General features: G+C 44.0%; 1 protein-coding gene across 1 annotated transcript in view; it reads right to left on the reverse strand.

The window, feature by feature from the left end:
• The window catches only part of LOC126235422 (uncharacterized), a 128,944-nt gene that overhangs the window by 52,149 nt on the left and 54,372 nt on the right, over positions 1-22,423 (reverse strand). The window contains exon 4 of the mRNA XM_049944146.1: positions 21,660-22,414. Coding sequence (XP_049800103.1) covers positions 21,660-22,414 — 755 coding nt within the window. The remainder of the gene's footprint in view (positions 1-21,659; positions 22,415-22,423) is intronic.

The raw sequence follows: 22,423 nt of genomic DNA on the forward strand, positions 1-22,423 counted from the left end.
GCTGCAGCGCAGTAGTGACAACATAGTAAAGCTGTTGGAAACTGCCACCAAATGTTTCTTCTGGAACCGCTCGCAGCACCGCTGCGAAGTGACAGCGGTATGGTGTTCACCGTCTTCCCTGTCTCACAAAAAAAAAAAATCGGCTGGCAACATCCAAGATTAAGAGAACGTTGATCGCCTTTTCCTGCAGCAAGGACTTCATTCATTATAAATTTACACCCGCGGGAGGTGAAGATGACGAACACCATGACATTGGCTATCGCTTGGCGTCAGGATCGTATAGGTAGCATAATGTCTCACCTCCTGTAACGATGCCGGTATCCACGGTGCTTCGAGCGGTTGCACAAGAAGCGCTTGCTGATAATTTCCAACAGCCTTACAACCGATGTCAGATATTTGTGGTAGCCAGTGGTAACTACTTTGGCTTCCAGTAAACGTATTTTATTCGTCACTCTTGTTTCCTTTATTTTCAGAACCATTCACAGAACTTTTCAGATGCGTTTTGTACGGGGGTTGGAACTTTAATAGTGGCAACTATTTATTTACAGCTCGTGCAAAATAGATAGCTGTGTCAAAGTTTTACTGACCTTCAAAGTAGTCACAGCATTGTGTATAAGCCGTTGCCAGCGATGTGGAAGTCGTAGGTTACTCTTAGCAGTGCCAGTTGTGTTGACAGTCCGAGCGGCACGATCTATTGCCCGACGAATTTGTAGCAGTTCTGAAGAGAATGACGTGAAGTGTTTCCTTCAGTTTAGAAATCGAGTTGAACTCTCACAAGCCGCATTATCAAGCCGCATCCACACGTAAAGACATGCAGAGGGCTTTCTAATAGAAATATTTTAGATCTGGTAGCCACGAACAGACTTCATCGACAGTGTCAGTGTTGAGACAGGGATTAGTGATCATGATGTCATTGCGACTATGGTTACGAAAGTTAAAAAGTCGGTCAAGAAGGCTAGGGGAGTTGTTAGCATGCCACTTAGTAAATGAATCGACTCCATTTACATCCGGTACGATGGACGTGGAAGAATTATGGGCAAATTTTAAACACATTGTAAATCACGCATTGGAGAAGTATGTGCCGAAAAGGTGGCTTACGGACGGAAAATATCCGCCGTGGTTTAACAGCGCAATTCGGAGAATGCTCAGAAAGCAAAGACAGTTGCGGTATAAGAAAGATCGGGAGAATGAGGACAGGAAAAAGTTAGTAGAGATTCGTGCTGCTGTAAAAAGAGCGATGCGCGAAGCATACAACGACTACCACCGTCATGCCTTAGCCAAAGATCTTGCTGAAAACCCAAGGAAATTCTGGTCTTACGTAAAATCAGTAAGCGGCTCGAAGGCCTCCATCCAGTCTGATCAGTCTGGCATGGCAACGGAAGACAGCAAAACGAAAGCTGAAATTTTAAATTTAGCATTTGAGAAATCTTTCACGCGGGACGATCGTACAAACATACCGCTGTTTGAGTCTCGTACAGATTCCCGTATGGAGGACATAGTGATAGACATCCCTGGGGTTGTGAAGCAGCTGAATGGATTGAAAATAAATAAATCGCCAGATCCTGATGTGATTCCAATTCGGTTTTACAGAGAGTACTCTACTGAATTGGCTCCTTACTTAGCTTGCATTTATCGCGAGTCCCGAGCGAATGGAAAAAAGCGCAGGTGACGCCTGTATATAAGAAGGGTAGAAGGACGGATCCTCAAAATTACAGACCAATATCCTTAACATCGGTTAGTTGCAGGATTCTCGAACATATTCTCAGTTCGAATGTAATGAATTTCCTTGAGACAGAGAAGTTGCTGTCCATGCATCAGCGCGGCTTTAGAAAGCATCACTCTAGCGAAACGCAACTCGCCCTTTTTTCACATGATATCTGGCGAACCATAGATGAAGGGTATCAGACGGATGCCATATTCCTTGACTTCCGGAAAGCGTTTGACTCGGTGCCCCACTGCCGACTCCTAAGGTACGAGCATATGGGTTGGTTACCAAATATGTGAGTGGCTCGAAGACTTCTTAAGTAATAGAACCCAGTACGTTGTCCTCGATGGTGAGTGTTCATCGGAGGTGCGGGTATCATCTGTAGTGCCCCAGGGAAGTGTGGTAGGTCCGCTGTTGTTTTCTATCTACATAAATGATCTTTTGGATAGGGTGAATAGCAATGTGCGGCTGTTTGCTGATGATGCTGTGGTGTACGGGAAGGTGTCGTCGTTGAGTGACTGTAGGAGGATACAAGATGACTTGTACAGTAATTGTGACTGGTGTAAAGAATGGCAGCTAGCTCTAAATATAGATAAATGTAAATTAATGCATATGAATAGGAAAAAGAAACCCGTAATGTTTGAATACTCCATTAGTAGTGTAGCGCTTGACAGTGACGTCGATTAAATATTTGGGCGTAACAATGCAGAGCGATATGAAATGGGACAAGCATGTAATGGCAGTTGTGGGGAAGGTGGATAGTCGTCTTCGGTTCATTGGAAGAATTTTGGGAAAATGTGGTTCATCTGTAAAGGAGACCGCTTATAAAAGACTAATACGACCTATTCTTGAGTACTGCTCGAGCGTTTGTGATCCCTATCAGGTCGGATTGAGGGAGGACATAGAAGCAATTCAGAGGCGGGCTGCTAGATTTGTTACTGGTAGCTTTGATCATCAAGCGAGTGTTACGGAAATGCTTCAGGAACTCGGGTGGGAATCTATGGAGGAAAGGAGGCGTTTTTTCCTGAATCGCTACTGAGGAAATGTAGAGAACCAGCATTTGAGGCTGACTGCAGTACAATTTTACTGCTGCCAACTTATATTTAGCGGAAAGACCACAAATATAACATACGAGAGATTAGGGCTCGTACAGAGGCATATAGGCAGCCATTTTTTCCCTCGTTCTGTTTGGGAGTGGAACAGGGAGAGAAGATGCTAGATGTGGTACGAGGTACCCTTCGCCACGCACCGTATGGTGGATTGCGGAGTATGTATGTAGATGTAGATGTAATTAATCGAGTGTAAGCATTATTTGCGTGAATATGACCTTTTACTTCCAACAAGAGTGCAATATTATTTATAACCAGGAACCAATCACTAGTAATTTTCTTCAGCGGGAACATATGCATCAATCCGCAAAAATAACGAAATTAGATATTGATTTTGTACGACAATGTTGCTAATGATACGACGTCAATCCACTCTAGAGAATGTTAATCAAAGAGAGTGCTCGTTATTTACGGAAAACCTGTGGCATCGCTAGTGATGTGGTGCTTTTTCTACTTTACCAGTAACCATATACACTGCCCACGCGTAGTTACTAGCCATAGTTCCACATATATTTACATATGAATGGTTGGCTCATTACTTCTTCGTTTTCAGTAACTTAGAATGACAAACTATTATTTCAGATCTTTTCAGAAAGTCAAGCTGTTGACCAGTAGCAGTTGTCAGCATCGGTCCAGGCCACGACAACAAAATATTCTTGTATTGATCAGTTTGGAGAAAAGAAAGCATGTTGACGATATAGCTGTAGCACGTCAGAGGCAATACTTTGTCTAGGCAGTGAGTTTACGGGACATTTCTCTAAAAAAATGCTTCATATGGCTCTGAGCACTATGGGACTTAACATCTGACGTCATCAGTCCCTTAAAACTTTGAGCTACTTAAACCTTACTAACCTAAGGACATCACACACATCCATGCCCGAGGCAGGATTCGAACCTGCGACCGTAGCAGTCGCGCGGCTCCTTACTGAAGCGCTTACAACCGCTCGATTGCTCTACTGAGCCGCACTCTAGTGAAGGTGTTTTCCCAGTTCTGTGCTGCAACGAGCTAACAGTTCGTAAATGTGTTTCTACATGACCCAGAAAAAGCGTTCCAAGTCATAAAGTGGTACAAGATATATGAAATCCTGTAAAAAGTAAGACTAAGCCAGAGATAAAAGCCGGTAATAGGCAACAGAAACGACAAGAATGGAAAACAAAGGGTGCAGAGATCGAATTAAGACGGGCGAAAGGTACGGATGCAGTTTTCCACCTTCACTTTCTTTCAACATAGCAGTTCAGGAAATGAAGAAAATGTTCTAAGTGGTGATTAAATTTTGTAGTGAAAGTGATTAAATTTTGGAGTGAAGGTGTCAAGTAGATGAAGTGACTGGACTGAATGGAAAATAGCGCCTCACAGACTACGTAAGGAGGATTGAAGCGGACAATCGGCTGTACGGAAACAGAAAATAAGAGACCGAATTCTTTGAGATATGTTGTTACAGAATGATGATGTAAGTTAGGTGGACTGATAAAACGTGACGCTTCTAGAAAAATCGGTGAGGAGAGAAACATGTAAGAATCAGTGGTAAGAAGTATGCAGTCCTAAAGCATCGACTGCACACCGGCCACTGCAGCACCGCGAAACAGGATCAAGACTATGCTGACCCGCGCGCCAGAGGAAAGAGCAGGCCGCGCAGCACCTCCAGGAAGACACCCTGTCAGCGCTGATTTAACCGGCCGCCCTTCGCTGGTCGGCAAAGTTCATTCGCAGACTGCAGGAGCATCAGTACTGAGTAATAGCAAGCCGAGTAGTAATTCTGAAAAGTACATGCATATAGAAGGCGCTGGAAGTCGCTTAAGTCATGTTTATTTTCTTTTTGGAAGTTAAGTGACCAAGTAATTATAGTTTTCTACAGGTGATAATGAATTCCTGACACGTCCATCGCAACTTCTCTCCTTCCTTGTTTATATTGGTGCTGACTTCCATGACAGCCGACAAAACAGGAACGACAGGTTGGTAAGAGATGTGTTAAGATATCACGAAATAGCTTACATGGTATTAAAGGGAGCCCTAGAGAAGAAAACAAGTAAGTCTGGCATACAGCCAACATACGCTGTCTGACAGAAATAGCACCCAAATACATGGTTGGCCGTTGATGTACGTTCATACATGTGCTACCATTGTCGTGAATGTATGAGGGGCGTTCAATGAGTAATAGAACTCATTTTTTTTCCTGAGCCACTTTCGGTTGAGAAAATTCGAAATTTGTTGTGGAACATCGTGGAAAATTGTTGCGTCAGCCCCTATGGTTCCACGGAGTTCCGATAGGTGACGGCGGTGTACGGAGCCTTCATAATGGCGCCTGTAACAGAGGTGCGTTTCAGAGAGCTGTCACTGAGTTTCTTTTGGCGGCAAACCAGAACACAACAGATGTTCATAGGCGCTGTCAGTGAAGAAAGCACGGCGAGTCGTTGTGCGAGGAGTCTGTCATGATGAAAGATGTTGCGCAAACCTGTCCATTGTCCCGTGTACCGGCCGGCTGAACATTGCTGTGACCCTTGCAATTCTGGAACATGCGAACACTCTCATTCGAGGTCATCGTAGGATCACAATCTAGCACCTTGTTCTGTTGGTGGTGCAGACACACTTGTCCACCATTTAGTGTACTCAAACGCGTTTTCCCCTTGGGCTCCTAGCCACCTCACAGAAAACCATAAAAAGCAACGAAGGACTATCTGTACGGAGTTGCCGACTCCTTATGAGGTTGATCGTGGCGACCTTTTTGTCCAACATCGCTACAGGCGATGAAACATGGGTTGATCACATCGAACCGTAAACAAAACGCACGCCATGTCATCTCTCCTCCGAAGGAAAATCAACAATTCAAGAACAGCCTTAATCGCATTTTTTATTCTTATAATACCGCCAACCGGTTTCAACCCGACGTAGGGGTCATCTGGGCGTTTACACCATTGGTCGACTGCTGGTGGTGTCACTCCTGTCTACATAACGCCCAGAAGATGACCCCTACGTCGGGTTGAAACCAGTTGGCGGTATTACAACAGTAATATATGCCATTAAGACTGTTCTTGATTTATTGATTAATCATACTAATCGCTGCTTCTTTCCACAACCATGTTGTCCAAAAATCCTAAGGAAAACTTTAAAATTGCATCCTTCGCCGGTAAAATCACGGCGATAGTGTTTTGGGAATTTGAAAGAGTCATTATAATTGATGTTCTCCCTCTTGGAGCAGTGAGAAACTCTAAAGTGTATTGTGCAACCCTCTGGAAATTGAAGTAACGATTTCAGCGTGTTCGTCGCCAAAAAACACGCAAACAACCTTCCCCTTTTCATAGACAGTGCAAGGCCTCACACAGCGCACCCGATAGCAGCTCTAAAACTTGATTCGACATTTCTTACCGAACGGCCCTACAGCCCAATCTCGCACTTTCCGACTTCAATTTGTTTAGCTCAGTGAAGGATGTACTCCATGGTAAGCAGAACGCGGATGATGGGAACGTTATTGATGCAAGAAGACGTTGGCTCCGACGTCGACCAGTAGACTGGAGCCATAAGGGTATGCAGGCCCTCCCAGTAATGTGACGTAACGCCGTCACATTGAATGGAAATGACGTTGAAAAATAGGTTTTTATAGCGAAAAGATTGGGGAAGAATATGGTGTACAGAATACTGAATTAAACCAACTTGCTTTCAGAAAAAAAGTGTTGCATTACTTAGTGAACGTTCTTCGTAATTGACTAGGGTTGCAGTTCTCTGTGATAGGCTGATCGGCCACCGGAGTGCGTTAGCATTGTTCGTGTTTTCAGCAGGTCTGGTAGCGTATATAAGGAGCGCGAACAGCATCAGAGGATGAGTGGAGGACATAGAGAAAGCATTATCAGCAACTTCTTTTTTGGGTCATCGTCCACTAAATACCTTTTTTGTGTTTGAGTAATCAGTCCGCTGACTAGTTTGATGCGGGCCGCCACGAATTCCTTTCCTGTGACAACCTTTTCGTCCCAGAGTAGCACTTGCAACCTACGTCCTCAATTATTAGCTGTATGTGTTACAATCTCTCTCTTCCTCTACAGTTTTTGCCTTCTGCAGCTCCCTCTAGTACCATGGAGGCCATTCCCTCTTGTCTTAACAGATGTCCTATCGTCCTGCCCATTCTCCTTATCAATGTTTTCCACATATTCCTTTCCTCTCCGATTCTCCACAGAACCTCTTCATTCCTTACCTTATCAGTCCACCTAATTTTGAACATTCGTCTGTGGAACCACGTCTCAAATGATTCGATTCTCTTCTGTTCCGGTTTTCCCACAGTCCATGTTTCACTGTCATATAATGCTGTACTCCATACGTACATTCTCAGAAATTTCTTATTAAAATTAAGGCCGATATTTGATATTAGTAGAATTATCTTGGCCAGGAACGCCCTTTTGCCATTACTAGTCTGCTTTTGATGTCCTCATTGCTCCGTCCGTCACCGGTTATTTTACTGTGCAGGTAAATGGTTCAAATGGCTCTGAGCACTGTGGGACTTAACATCTATGGTCATCAGTCCCCTAGAACTTAGAACTACTTAAACCTAACTAACCTAAGGACATCACACAACACCCAGTCAACACGAGGCAGAGAAAATCATGACCCCGCCGGGAATCGAACCCGGGAACCCGGGCGTGGGAAGCGAGAACCTGTGCAGGTAGCAGAATTCCTTAACTTCATCTACTTCATGACCATCGATCCTGATATTCTTTCTCTCTGTTCTCATTTATAACACTTGTCATTACCTTCGTATTTCTTCGATTTACTCTCAATCCATACTCTGTAGTCATTAGACTGTTCATTCCATTCAGCGGAACATGTAATACTTCTTCACTTTCGCTCAGGATAGCAATGAAATCAGCGAACGTATCATTAATACCTTTCACCTTGAATTTTAATTCCACTCCTGAACCTTTCTTTTATTTCCATCATTGCTTCCTCGATGTACAGATTGAACAGTAGGCGCGAAAGGCTACATCCTTGTATTATACCCTTTTTAATACGTGCACTTCGTTCTTGGTCGTCCTGTCTTATTATTCCCTCTTAGCTGTTGTACATATTGTATATGACCCGTCACTCCCAGTAGCTTACCCCTACTCTATTCGGAATTTCGAACATCTTGCACCATTTTACACTGTCTAACACTTTTTCCTGGTCGACAAATCCTATGAACGTGTCGTGATTTTTCTTTAGTCTTGCTTCTATTAGTAACCGCTACGTCACAATAGCCTCTCTCGTGCCTTTACCTTTCCTAAAGCTAAACTGATCGTCATCTGCCGCATCCTCAATTTTCTTCTCTATTCTTTTGTATATTCTTGTCACCAGGTCAGATGCATGAGCTGTTAAACTGATTGTGCGATAATTCTCGCACTTGTCAGCCCTCGCCGTCTTCGGAATAGTGTGGATGATGCTTTCCCGAAAGTGAGATGGTATGTCACCAGACTCATATATTCTACAGACCAACGTGAATAGTCGGTTAGTTGTTAATTCCCCAAATGATTCTAGAAATTCTGACGGAATGTTATCTATCCCATCTGTCTTATTTGATCTAAAGTCCGCAAAGCTCTATTAAATTCTGATTCTAATACTAGGTGTCCTATCTCTTCTAAATCTACTCCTGTTTCTTATTCTATCACATCAGATAAATTTTCCCCCTCAGAGGCTTTCAAATGTATTCCTTCTACCTATCGGCTCTCTCCTCTGCATTTAACAGTGGCATTCCCGCTGCACTCTTAATCTTATCACCCTTGGTTTTAATGACACCGAGGGTTGTTTCGATTTTCTTGTATGCTGAGTCAGTCCTACCGACAATCATTTGTCTTTCGATTTCTTCACATTTTCCACACAGCCATTTCGTCTTAAATTCCCTGCACCTCCCATTTATTTCATTCCTGGGCGACTTGCTTTTCTGTATTCCTGAGTCTCCCGGAACATTTCTGTACTTCCTCTTTCCATCGATTAGCTGAATTACTTCTTCTGTTACCCATGGTTTCTCTGCGGTTACCTTCTTCATATCTATGTTTTTCTTTCCAGCTTCTGTGATTTCTCTTTTTGGAGATCTCTATTCCTCTTCAACTGTACTTCCTACTGATTTATTCCTTACTGCTGTATCTATAGCCTTAGAGAACTTCAAGCGTATCTTCTCATTCCTTAATACTTCCGTTCAAATGGCTCTGAGCACTATGGGACTTAACTGCTGAGGTCATCAGTCCCCAAGATTTAGAACTACTTAAACCTAACCTAAGGACATCACACACATCCATGCCCGAGGCAGGATTCGAACCTGCGACCGTAGCGGTCGCGCGGTTCCAGACTGTAGCGCGGTTCCAGACTAGCGCCTAGAACCGCTCGGCCACAGTATTTCCGTATCCCACGTCTTTGCGCATCGATTCATACTGACTACGTCTTGAACGTCAGTCTACTCTCCATCGCTACTATTTTGTGATCTGAGTATACTTCTGCTCCTGGGTACGCCTTACAATCCAGTATCTCATTTCGGAATCTGTCTGACCATGATGTAATCTAACTGAAATCTTCTCGTATCGCCCAGCCTTTTCCAAGTATACCTCCTCCTCTTGTGATTCTTGAACAGAGTATTCGCTGCTACCAGCTGAAGTTAATTACAGAACTCAATTAATCTTTCTTCTATCTCATTCCTTGTGCCAAGCCCATATTCTTCAGTCACCTACCCCTCCCTATATTGCATTCCATTCCCCCATGACAATCAGATTTTCGTCTCTCTTTACATACTGTATTACGCTTTCAGTATCCTCATACACTTTCTCTACATCTTCTTCTTCAGTTTGAGACGTCGGCATGTATACCTGAACTATCGCTGTCGGTGTTGCTTTGCTGTCGATTCTGATAAGAACAACCCTATCACTGAACTGTTCATTGCAACACACTCTCTGCCCTACCTTCCCATGCATAACAAATCCTGTTCCCGTTATACCATTTTCTGGTCCTGTTGATATTACCTTATACTCATCTGACTAGAAATCCTTGTCTTCCTTCCACTTCACATCACTTTCCCCTACTATATCTAGACTGAGTCTTTGCATTTCCCTTTCCAGATTTTCTAGTTTCCCTACCACCTTCAAGCTTCTAACATTCCATGCCCCGACTAGTAGAACTTTATTATTTCGTGGATTACTGAATGTTTTTCTCATGGCAACGTCCCCTTTGGCCGTCTCCTCCAGGAGATCCGAATGGGGGACTGTTCTGGAATCTTTCGCCAATGGAGACGATCATCATGACACTGCTTCAATTACAGGCCACATGTCCTGTGGATACACATTACGTGTTTTTAATGCTGTGGTTTCTATTGCCTTCTGCATCCTCATGCCGTTGATATTTACTGATTATTCCGCCTTTAGGGTCAGTTTCCCCAACCCTAGGACAAAAGAGTTCTCTGAACCCTTGTCCGCTCCTCCGCCTTCTTCGAGAAGGCCGTTGGAAGAATGAGGGGTGACTTCTTATGCCAGAAGCCTTCGACCGCCAATGCTGATTATTAGTCAAAATTTAAGTAGCGGCGGGAATCGAACCAGGGACCGAAGACGTTTCGATAATGAATCAAAGCCGCTACGCCTAGACCACAGGTGCAACCTGCAGCAACTTACAGAGTTTGAAAATGGCATCAATGTGGGTCTCCTTTTGGCTGATCAAATCGTACAATGGCGAAATTTGGGTGGCCCTAGGATGTGGTAGTGGCCTGGTTATGGTCTGCGTGGCATATGGGGGCAGGTTGAACACGTCTCACCACCAAAAGTCGCACTAGGGCATTACCATCCCAAGTGCGGGCTACTGTCGACACCAAAATAGAAATGGCTGCGGGAGTGGAATGGTAGCAGGGGGGCACAGACCGTTGATGAATAGCGTCGTCATTTGTTCAACGATGAATCTTAGTTCTGCACCATCACAGATAAACATCGTCAGTGAGTATGACGGCGATGTGGGGAGAGGTACCGTTCATCGAATATTTTGGAGAGACATGATGTTACTCCTGGCGTCATGGGATGAGCAATGATTGGGTATGGCTTCGACTCGTGGCTGATAGTGAACGAGGGAAGTGTGATGAAACACGGTATGTCCCTCACATCCTACGTACTTATGTGTTACCTCTGATTGAACAGTATATTGGTGCCCTTTTTCACAGGACAATATTCGTCAAAAACTGGCACGTGTTATCATGAACTGTTAACGTGTTGTTGAGGTACTCCTGCGGCCTGAAGGATCCCCAGATCTGTCCCCGATAAAAACTTGGCGCGGTTAACTCAGCTATGAACTCCTAGCCAGCGCCAGTACCCATGAAAACAAGGATCAGTCATAACAGTTGCAGGCCAGCTTGATTCAGATGATAAATGTGATTTGTTACACCCTTCGTAACAGAATTAGTGTGTGCTTCCAGACGAGAGCTGTTGAAATGTCTTACTGGTAACTGGGTTCATACTATGAAGTTTTTCTTACATTTCACTCGATTTTGTAATCACTGAAATGATAGTACATGTCCTCTTAGGCCGTGAAGGTTCAATTCATTTCGCCCCCACATCTTGCTGCATTATTTATTTTGTTAGGTACTGTACATATCCTTGAACATATGAATTAAATCGGACACAGCGCAATTTTGAGTATCGCGTTTCTCCAGTCTACACTTTGTAATATAATTGGAGTGCCTTTGACAGACAGTCCATTAGGTCGTCGAGAGATTGCTGTCCCAAGCCTGTCCCGCTCTATAACAGTGGCTCCTCTTAGTGTTCTCGTGACGTCTCACTGCGCTCTACACTCGTCCCCAAGCATACTAACAGATGTCGCGGATCATTTCATTTAGTTGATTCTTGACTGCTGGAAGAAGATGTGCACCAGTTGGGCGCCTTGTGTTCGTGAATTTTGTCTTGAAAGACAACCCGATTCCCAAAATGATAAGCAGAGTTCTCGACGGTTGGTCGGTAGGGGTCTGAAACGTCCGATATCTTCACTTGTTACTGGCCAAAACATAACTGAACGTCTCCCTGTTGAATGTGTGAGACTGCGTGACTGGGATGTGCTCTGGCACCTACTGCCTCCACTTTACGACGATCATCGGTCAGTAGAAAAACCCTGTGTTTGTCGGTGAAGAGAGCCGAATGACAGATGTTCCCATGCCTGCCTCCTTCGAGCAACACGGTGCTGTCATGAGGCATTCTGGAGGCTATTTGGAGGCCCTTAGCTCCCGCAGTTCCCTCCTGGTGCTGAGGGTTTGAACAGTTCGGAGGAAGTCTGGAGGCTGGATGGCGGTCTTGGATGAGATAGTACAAGGTGAATGGATTAAAAAGGTTTTAAGACAGGGATGCGGCCTTTCGTCTCTACTGTTGAATCTGTATATGGAAGAAGCAATGGTGGACGTAAAAGAAAGACTCAACTGTGGGATTAAAATTCAGTGTGAAAGGGTATCAGTCACCAGATTCCCTGATGACATTTATGCCCTCAGTGAAAGTGAGAAACAACTACGGGATCTGTTAAATGGAATGAACAGTTCACTGAGTGCAGAATATGGACTAACAGTTAACTGAGACAACGAAAGTAATGAGTAGCTGCATAAATGAGAATAGCTAGAAATTTAACATCAAAATTGTTGATCATGAAATAAACGAAGTTACGGAATTCTGTTACCTAGGAAGCAATGTAACCCATGACGGACGAAGCAAGGAGGACATAAAAAAACAAAGTACTACAGGCAAAGAGGGCAATTGTAGCCAGAATGGTCTACTGGTATTTGAGGAAGAATTTGCTGAGAATGTTTGAAGCACAGCACTGTACGTTAGTGAATCAAGGACAGTGGGTAAACCTAACTGAAAAGAATCGAAGCGTTTGTGATGGAATGCTACAGAACAATGTTAAAAATGACAAGGAATGAGGAAGTTCTCCTCAGAATCGGTGAAGAAAGAAACATGTAGGAAATGCTGCCAAGAGGAAGGGACTGGATGATAGAACATCAGGGATTAACGTCCATGGTATCTGGGAGTTATAAAGGCCAAAAACTGAAAACTGAAGGGGAAGACAAAGACTGGAACACATACAGCAAATAACAGAGGACGTAGGGTGTACAGAAAGAAAAATGAGGCTGAGCAGAGGTAGAGACGGTTGATAGCGCCCACAGCTCCTCTGGTTGCCTGTTGGTACGAAGTTTGTACTTCTTAAAGACAATCTACAGGCTGTCCAGAGGTCAAATCATCATGTCAAGGCGGTTGCTTACGGTCATTGCTGTACCAGTTGCCTCCTAAGTTGCGTTGAGTTTATCTTAGGGTACCTATTTACAATGTTTGTGGCAGACGGCAATCCTCAATGTGTTGTGTGCGGCAAATAAATGTCGTATGACTAGGGCCTTCCGTCGGGTGCAAGTCTTTCGATTTGACGCCACTTCGGCGACTAGCGCGTCGATGGGGATGAAATGATGATGATAACAAAATACCCAGTCCGTGAGCGGAGAAAATCTCCGACCCAGCCGGGAATCTAACCCGGGCCCTTAGGGTTGCCATTCTGTCGAGCTGACCACTCAGCTACCGGGACCGGATACTACTGCCGCTGAATGCTCGAATGACGTCACTGTGGTGTATGCCGAATCATTGCGATATTTCCTAGACTGAAAAATTTCTTGCTGCCATAGTGACGATGCGCTCACTTTATTCACTGGAACTGCCTCGTCAAAGCAAGTTAAGTCTGAAAAACATGTGCCCAAGCGTTGTCCCATTTACGGTTGTAGACAGTCAGCTACCAAACTACTCTGATGTGAAGGTTTGTTTTTGCCCACTGACCTCTATCTAAAAATGCACGCCGAGCTGCTGATGTATGACCGTCCAGGAGGCCGGAGATAGGTATATTTCGTTCCTTGGGTAACTGCAATGTGGTGGCCACGAAATACATTCCGATTCTGGTCCCATATAGCGTATATCATCAGATGGTCCAGATTTCTGGGCGAGGGCTAAATGATCTGTTCCATAAATTGTGTAGAAAGCGGCGACAGTTCCGCTGTATTACTGCAAAACTCCAGTCTGATCCCGCCATTAACAGACTGCTTTATTTCAGTTTCGTTTTACTCACTCCAGGGCCGCCGCAGGGGGGTACCAGTACGCGCAGCCCCTAGTGAGAATTAATTGATTTTACGAATATGAAAAAGGACGTGTAACCGCAGGGTCTGGTCTTTTATAACATAAAATACCTGGAATATAACGACTAATACGACCTAAAAAGCATTAAAATGACGCAAAATGATGTAGTACATGTTTAAAGAGATAAATTAACTTGAGTAGTGAAATACTTCATAGGCCTTGGGAACTCAAATTACTATTACGATAATTAATTTAAAATAGAAAAATTGTGCCTTAAGAATTCTCATTCTACCGCAGTGAATGACAGCATGCACAGGTTTTAGAAAGTGACAGAAAATACACTCCTGGAAATGTAAAAAAGAACACATTGACACCGGTGTGTCAGACCCACCATACTTGCTCCGGACACTGCGAGAGGGCTGTACAAGCAATGATCACACGCACGGCACAGCGGACACACCAGGAACCGCGGTGTTGGCCGTCGAATGGCGCTAGCTGCGGTGCATTTGTGCACCGCCGCCGTCAGTGTCAGCCAGTTTGCCGTGGCATACGGAGCTCCATCGCAGTCTTTAACACTGGTAGCATGCCGCGACAGCGTGGACGTGAACCGTATGTGCAGTTGATGGACTTTGAGCGAGGGCGTATAGTGGGCATGCGGGAGGCCGGGTGGACGTACCGCCGAATTGCTCAACACGTGGGGCGTGAGGTCTCCACAGTACATCGATGTTGTCGCCAGTGGTCGGCGGAAGGTGCACGTGCCCGTCGACCTGGGACCGGACCGCAGCGGTGCACGGATGCACGCCAAGACCGTAGGATCTTACGCAGTGCCGTAGGGGACCGCACCGCCACTTCCCAGCAAATTAGTGACACTGTTGCTCCTGGGGTATCGGCGAGGACCATTCGCAACCGTCTCCATGAAGCTGGGCTGCGGTCCCGCACACCGTTAGGCCGTCTTCCGCTCACGCCCCAACATCGTGCAGCCCGCCTCCAGTGGTGTCGCGACAGGCGTGAATGGAGGGACGAATGGAGACGTGTCGTCTTCAGCGATGAGAGTCGCTTCTGCCTTGGTGCCAATTATGGTCGTATGCGTGTTTGGCACCGTGCAGGTGAGCGCCACAATCAGGACTGCATACGACCGAGGCACACAGGGCCAACACCCGGCATCATGGTGTGGGGAGCGATCTCCTACACTGGCCGTACACCACTGGTGATCGTCGAGGGGACACTGAATAGTGCACGGTACATCCAAACCGTCATCGAACCCATCGTTCTACCATTCCTAGACCGGCAAGGGAACTTGCTGTTCCAACAGGACAATGCACGTCCGCATGTATCCCGTGCCACCCAACGTGCTCTAGAAGGTGTAAGTCAACTACCCTGGCCAGCAAGATCTCCGGATCTGTCCCCCATTGAGCATGTTTGGGACTGGATGAGGCGTCGTCTCACGCGGTCTGCACGTCCAGCACGAACGCTGGTCCAACTGAGGCGCCAGGTGGAAATGGCATGGCAAGCCGTTCCACAGGACTACATCCAGCATCTCTACGATCGTCTCCATGGGAGAATAGCAGCCTGCATTGCTGCGAAAGGTGGATATACACTGTACTAGTGCCGACATTGTGCATGCTCTGTTGCCTGTGTCTATGTGCCTGTGGTTCTGTCAGTGTGATCATGTGATGTATCTGACCCCAGGAATGTGTCAATAAAGTTTCCCCTGAATGAATTCACGGTGTTCTTATTTCAATTTCCAGGAGTGTATGTTGTCGGGAAACATGTGCTTGTAGTTGGAAAACCTTTCAACGTTTTCTGAGACAAACGGAGCGTGCACTTCGATATTTTCCTTCGGTTTCAAAAACCAATATGAAAACCCTACACCCGAATATCCATATTTCACAAATGGACTTTATCTTTCGTACAGTACTGATATAAAATCTAGATACTTTTATTTCACTGGCCATACCTGGTACAAGTTAACAGCAGTAAGTGACGTGAGAATAGCAACAAGCAGATGAAACGTTACTTTATTTTCAACATATACGAATAAATATTCTTGACCTACAGTTTGCGTTTTCTTAGAGGCGCGTGAACTGTTCGTTCTTGTCAACATTACGAGAATGAATTGTTGTGCCGCAAATGGACTTTAAACACCAACATATAAAAAAATGAAGTAAAGTTAAAAAAATGACATCATTCTTGAACAGTACGGAACCTTTAAAACTAAATACACAAAATTAAATACGAAGTTGTGTGTTCAGAATAATCGGCAGTTTTGTACATACTTGTGAAAAATGCGTAGCTCATAAGAAACAATGATTACCTGACAAAATCCGGTCTTTACCGATAAGCTAGAGAATACAAACTCTACAAAAGCTTACACACTAACTGATAAAAAGTGATGGAGCTGGAATGTGGAGCGAATTAAATGTTCTGACTCATGCCAAAGGCGAATCGTTTGGTTTCTGGTCTGAACAGGCAAGTCCATTTCAAGAATGTTATTGTCCACAAATCATTGCCTCACTGATGCTGCTTTATGACAGGGGCTATTGTCATTCTGACATAAGCATCGCCTCCCACCTGTATCTCTGCTGTGAGATGTGTTCATGTGCTTTCCATTTTTTTAAGGAGAACATAATGTTTACGTTCGAAGTCACTGAGATCTCCCGACCGACCCTTTACTGCTTTACTGCTTCTCTACTGAGAACGCAATACTCCCGGCCTTCTTTTATACTGGCGGTCAGCCTCTCTCGACGGTGAACTGTCAGCTCCGCAGTACATGGTGATGTCCAGATGCATCTGATCAGAAAGTATATCTCCAAATTTCAAACAACACCTCTCAGACGCTAATTTAAAGTAGTATATTGTGTTATTTATTTCCATTTCCTGAAGAGGGGTTTATTTTTAATGCATGGGCCCGTATTGGTGTTTGTCATTAGAAGTAGGAAATCGTCATTAGTACTACTGCCAACCTATGCGACCTAACAGTGGGTGGCATTCATTGAGTAATTGATTTACAGCAGGCTTCATTTCATTAATGTCATAATCACTACTGCAATTATGCACCACATTTGAATATGGACATCTCTATTAAGGGCTGCAACAAAACTCAACTGTTCGGTACGGCTCGAGAGTATTGTTGGCGGTGAATGAAGATGTCTCTCAATTTTTCCATTGTCAGCAGTGAGTTGTTACAGGTAGCAATGATGCATGAACGTAGCTTCCTTTGTATTTTGTGTATAGTTAGGTATAAAAACACACTGAACAGAGTGAAACAACCGATATTCGTAACTTTTTATACCCCATAGACAAATCAAAACCGAAAGAAACAGTGAAGTAAGGTCACAAGAAAAGGGTGAGTCAGATTCAAGTAGCTCAATAAAAAAATCAGTACTTGTACTGATTCACAAAATATATGCCTAGCCAGTACCTCTGCCGGCGTCGTGTTCTTTGATAAAAAGTATAGTAGTGTCCACGTCAGCATCTCCGGATTCAAAAACTGCTTTGAAAAGCAAAAGATTACCTCTTCGCTAAAGTGCAGGATATTATTGATTACATGGTAATCTAGAAACAATTGTTGTTTCATGAATGCCTTGGCTAGCATAAACACAACATTTCGACAGGACTGGCTATTATGATATCAATGACTGGTTTGGTGTAAAACAGATATGGGAGCACTTTGTAAGGTTTGTGCTCTTTTCCGTCAACGTACAACCACAGCAGGCTTCATGGTGCATTCATAAGCTGTCCAGTCGATATTCAAAAAGTTTCACGAATCTACAAAAATTCGTATGAATTCTGAATGACATAAAGACGCAATTGAAAAGTGAAGTAATTTTGTTAATGTTGTTGTTGTGGTCTTCAGTCCTGAGACTGGTTTGATGCAGCTCTCCATGCTACTCTATCCTGTGCAAGCTTCATCTCCCAGTACGTACTGCAGCCTACATCCTTCTGAATCTGCTTAGTGTATTCATCTCTTCGTCTCCCTCTGCGATTTTTACCCTCCACTCTGCCCTCCAATACTAAACTGGTGATTCCTTGATGCCTCAGAACATGTCCTACCAACCGATCCCTTCTTCTAGTCAAGTTGTGCCACAAACTCCTCCCCAATTCTATTCAATACCTCCTCATTAGTTATGTGATCTATCCATCTAATCTTCAGCATTCTTCTGTAGCACCAGATGTTATCCCAAAAAATTTAGAGTGTAGAAGAGTTTGTCAATAAGAATGTTGCGAAAATTGTACAAAGTAATCGCGCTTTGCTTACATGAATTGTTTCTTTCACATTGTTTTGTGCATTACACGACGTGCTTTTAAAAGGAAAGACAAACTGAAATCTTATTTTTTCTTGATTTATTGCATTTTACAGTGCGGACTTGCGACGAAATATTTTGAAAGTGTAGCTCAAGATCCCACTTATATTTCTCATAAAATAAATAATAATTTAAATTCTGAAAAATACCTTACAGTTTCATGTATTAACTAGCGGGTTCCGCATGAGCGAGAATATAAGTTTCCACATACGTCGATTTTAAAACCATTGTTTGAAGCTTGTGGTAGTGGATCGGAAGCGTAAAATGGGGGAAATGTTGTCCGTACGAAATTTTTAATGGCAGAAAAACTATTAACTACGAAAATAAGACTTCCGACGTAACTTCCAGAAAATAACTTGAATAGCGGGAAAGCGTAAAACCTGGGAAAGTAAAAACAGGTTTTAGTATAATTACACTGTTTCTTTATTTATATTTATAACATTGACCAGAAGTGCACTGTACAAGCCAGTACGAGAAAATGATCAGCAGATGACAATGTTCACAAAATTTGTAAATCATCTTCAAAATTTGTGAACCACATGTAGGGTTATCGGAAAAATGTTTTGCCTGTACTGACATGAAAGTCTGTTGGCGCCTCTGACACATCCTGTTATCATGAAAAACAATCTAATGAGATACGATAGACATCAACGAATCCGCAATATATTAGCTACACTTTTAAGTACGTTTAATTTCTAAAGTCAAACGTCGTTAACAAAGCCGACGCGTCTTCAGTAAAGTTGACATTGTTTGTTGCCACTACTACTTATAACGATTACGAATGAACTACGTAAGTATTTGTTGCGTATAAAGTGATATTAAAATGTGAAAAGGGTCCTACTTCTGAAGCTACGCCGAAATACTTCTTTATGCACTTCGTAATTGAAGTGGTGCACTGCCTACCATTAGCTTGTCATGCAATCTCATAGACACACTCTGGAAATCCAACGATCTATTTCTCTCAATAGGATATTAAATATCGAGTTTTCAACAACGACATCTGCGCTTTTTATACTACATGTTGTTTGTTTTGACGACAGAAATAAACGTATATATGTATGAGTGGCAGAAAGCTGGGGTTAGGAAAATTTTTGTCAATTGTTTGCACAACGTACACAACGAAGTTGCAGTTATTTCTAGAGGACTAAATTTTTTCTTGCCACTTGCACGGACAAACCCAAAATTCATAGCTTAAATGATGGATGGTATTATGCTGTTTTGTGAACGTCCTCTGCAGAAGTACTGCAATCGTGTGTTCCTGATAGTTGTCTAAAGACAGCGTTACAGCTAATTACGTAAGGTCCATAACCAGAAATCACGTAAAGACACACGTGAAGCTTCTGCCGAGCTACAGTATGGTAGACGGTGGGGAAGACAGGTACCTGTAGGTACGTTGACGATCTGTGCTCTCAGACGAGAAATCTACCTTCAGGCAGAACCTTGAATACGCAGGTGCAAGTACGTGCGATACCCTCGGTTAAAATAATACTGCTAAGGGGATTTCCTACGAAAAAGAACCAAATTATGTAAGTTTTGAGGGTGGGGGAAACACATTTTGAACCATTCAAATTAACTGATAGTTCTCTCCAGACAGCCTTACAGCTAATTACATAAGGTAAAATGTGAAAATTTTCCTTTCGCACGGCAATGTCGATTACGTCTATGGGAGAGTCAGTTGATAAGGCTCTATTAACTAAGTTGTGTTTCGATGTCATTCATCTAAATATAGCAATACCACTTCTACCTAAAATTCATGAATTAAGTTCAATGTTAGATTTGATTTTAATTTTCTGTTAAGCTCTTGTCAGTTGACGTCCAAGCCTTTCTAGCAATAAGATACAAACTATTTTAGATAGTTGCTTCGAAAGCAGTTAAAAGGTAAGTGTTGTTAACTGACTGGTGCTTTCAGTTGTAAGCCGACGTTGCTTTCGTGTTTCAGATATGTATGCTGTGCAAAACAGCCCCTCAAGAGGGGCTGTTAACGATGCCTAATTCCGAGATGTTCGAACGGGTGGGTGGGGGAATGGACCAAGTTTTTCACCAGTATTTGGCCGTTAGAACGACAGTGTATTTGATTCTGTAGACGCATATCTGCTCTTCGGCAGACACCTTAAGATTGACGACCACTTATTTTTATTTTATATTTCTCTCGTTTTACTGATATATGCAGCCAGCTATCATACGTAACTGGTGTAATAGTTTAGAATATACTGATGGACATGAAGATTTACTCTCGGATTTTAGAATTTCGTTTGCTTCGTTTAAAGCCAAGATGTTCTGGTCTGAGGTGGGCCAATCGGTACCGACCAACCGCCGTGTCATCCTTAGACTATGCTACCATGAAAATTCGGTATGGAGTGAGGCCGAGTCAGCACACCGCTCTCCCAACCGCTGTCGGCTTTGCAGACTTCCGACCACTGAACCAAAGTTCTTCGCGTGGCAGTCAGCTACGCTGACAACTTAGCTAGTGCGGAGGACTCCGCTGCGACTAAACACTATTACTACAGTAACGAAGTCATTCGTCGATGAGAAAGTTTACTCAGGTACGTTAGTAAAGATAGATGATTTCTTCCAGAATGTCACAATTGTGTTTGCTATGATATCGGGGCCCCACTGCCTCAGCAGACAACGAGGCACGACGGCGTTCCTTTTCCATTTACGGGCAGTCACACAGCTGTCACGGCTAGCGACAGCGGGGAAGTTCCAGTGGCCCTGCAGAAAAGGAAGGCTGTGAGAACGACACGTGGCGCAGGGACGATGCAGCCGTGGTCGTCCGGGAATGTGCTGCCGGACAAAAGCCCTTTCAGGTCATTTTCGTAATAATGTGTAGCACGGCCTGGTTTATTCCTGGATTATGTGCTTCTGAATTATTACACAGAAGCGAGCTGTGTTTCGACGTCGCCTTGAATCATTTCTTTCTGAGGGGTAGGTCAGTACGCTGGTAATGGTAATTGGACACTGGTAAACTTGCCTTTTCGCTCTTCAATCTAAATTGTTACCCTCGAGTAGAAATTATTCAAGGCTATGTAGTAGCACATGGTTTTACTTCACATCCGTTTAGCGAATGAAACCATTTATTCCTATCGATATGCTACTGGAATGAAACACAATTTCGATATAGTAAATGGTTCACTACAGAAAAGCAAATAGAGTTCAAAAAACTTATATAAATACGAAGCAGATAATTTCAGATTATAACCTAAACATAATTTCGAGATTGGTAGGAGAGACATTTGACTTACTAGATCTTATTAGATCTTATTAGATGGACACAGAGGTGGCTGATACAGATAAGCGGTGAGAAACAGATGTAAGCTTTCATTGCCGGAATTGTCAAAATTAATAAAATATTCCGGGCTATTATGCCGTGGTTGAAGGAACTGTGCTGTAAAACCCGACGTTTCGTCCCCATATGCGGAGACATTTTCAAGGGGGTCGTAGCTATGTTCATTGTCAGATTCACACCATGGGTCGCTACTGTCTCGGTCAGTACTGTCTCGGTCAGTACTGTCTCGGTCAGTACTGTCTCGGTCAGTACTGTCTCGGTCAGTACTGTCTCGGTCAGTACTGTCTCGGTCAGTACTGTCTCGGTCAGTACTGTCTCGGTCAGTACTGTCTCGGTCAGTACTGTCTCGGTCAGTACTGTCTCGGTCAGTACTGTCTCGGTCAGTACTGTCTCGGTCAGTACTGTCTCGGTCAGTACTGTCTCGGTCAGTACTGTCTCGGTCAGTACTGTCTCGGTCAGTACTGTCTCGGTCAGTACTGTCTCGGTCAGTACTGTCTCGGTCAGTACTGTCTCGGTCAGTACTGTCTCGGTCAGTACTGTCTCGGTCAGTACTGTCTCGGTCAGTACTGTCTCGGTCAGTACTGTCTCGGTCAGTACTGTCTCGGTCAGTACTGTCTCGGTCAGTACTGTCTCGGTCAGTACTGTCTCGGTCAGTACTGTCTCGGTCAGTACTGTCTCGGTCAGTACTGTCTCGGTCAGTACTGTCTCGGTCAGTACTGTCTCGGTCAGTACTGTCTCGGTCAGTACTGTCTCGGTCAGTACTGTCTCGGTCAGTACTGTCTCGGTCAGTACTGTCTCGGTCAGTACTGTCTCGGTCAGTACTGTCTCGGTCAGTACTGTCTCGGTCAGTACTGTCTCGGTCAGTACTGTCTCGGTCAGTACTGTCTCGGTCAGTACTGTCTCGGTCAGTACTGTCTCGGTCAGTACTGTCTCGCTCGCCGCA

The sequence above is a fragment of the Schistocerca nitens genome, chromosome 2, assembly GCF_023898315.1.
Source record: "Schistocerca nitens isolate TAMUIC-IGC-003100 chromosome 2, iqSchNite1.1, whole genome shotgun sequence".
NCBI classification, from domain to species: Eukaryota; Metazoa; Arthropoda; class Insecta; order Orthoptera; family Acrididae; genus Schistocerca; species Schistocerca nitens.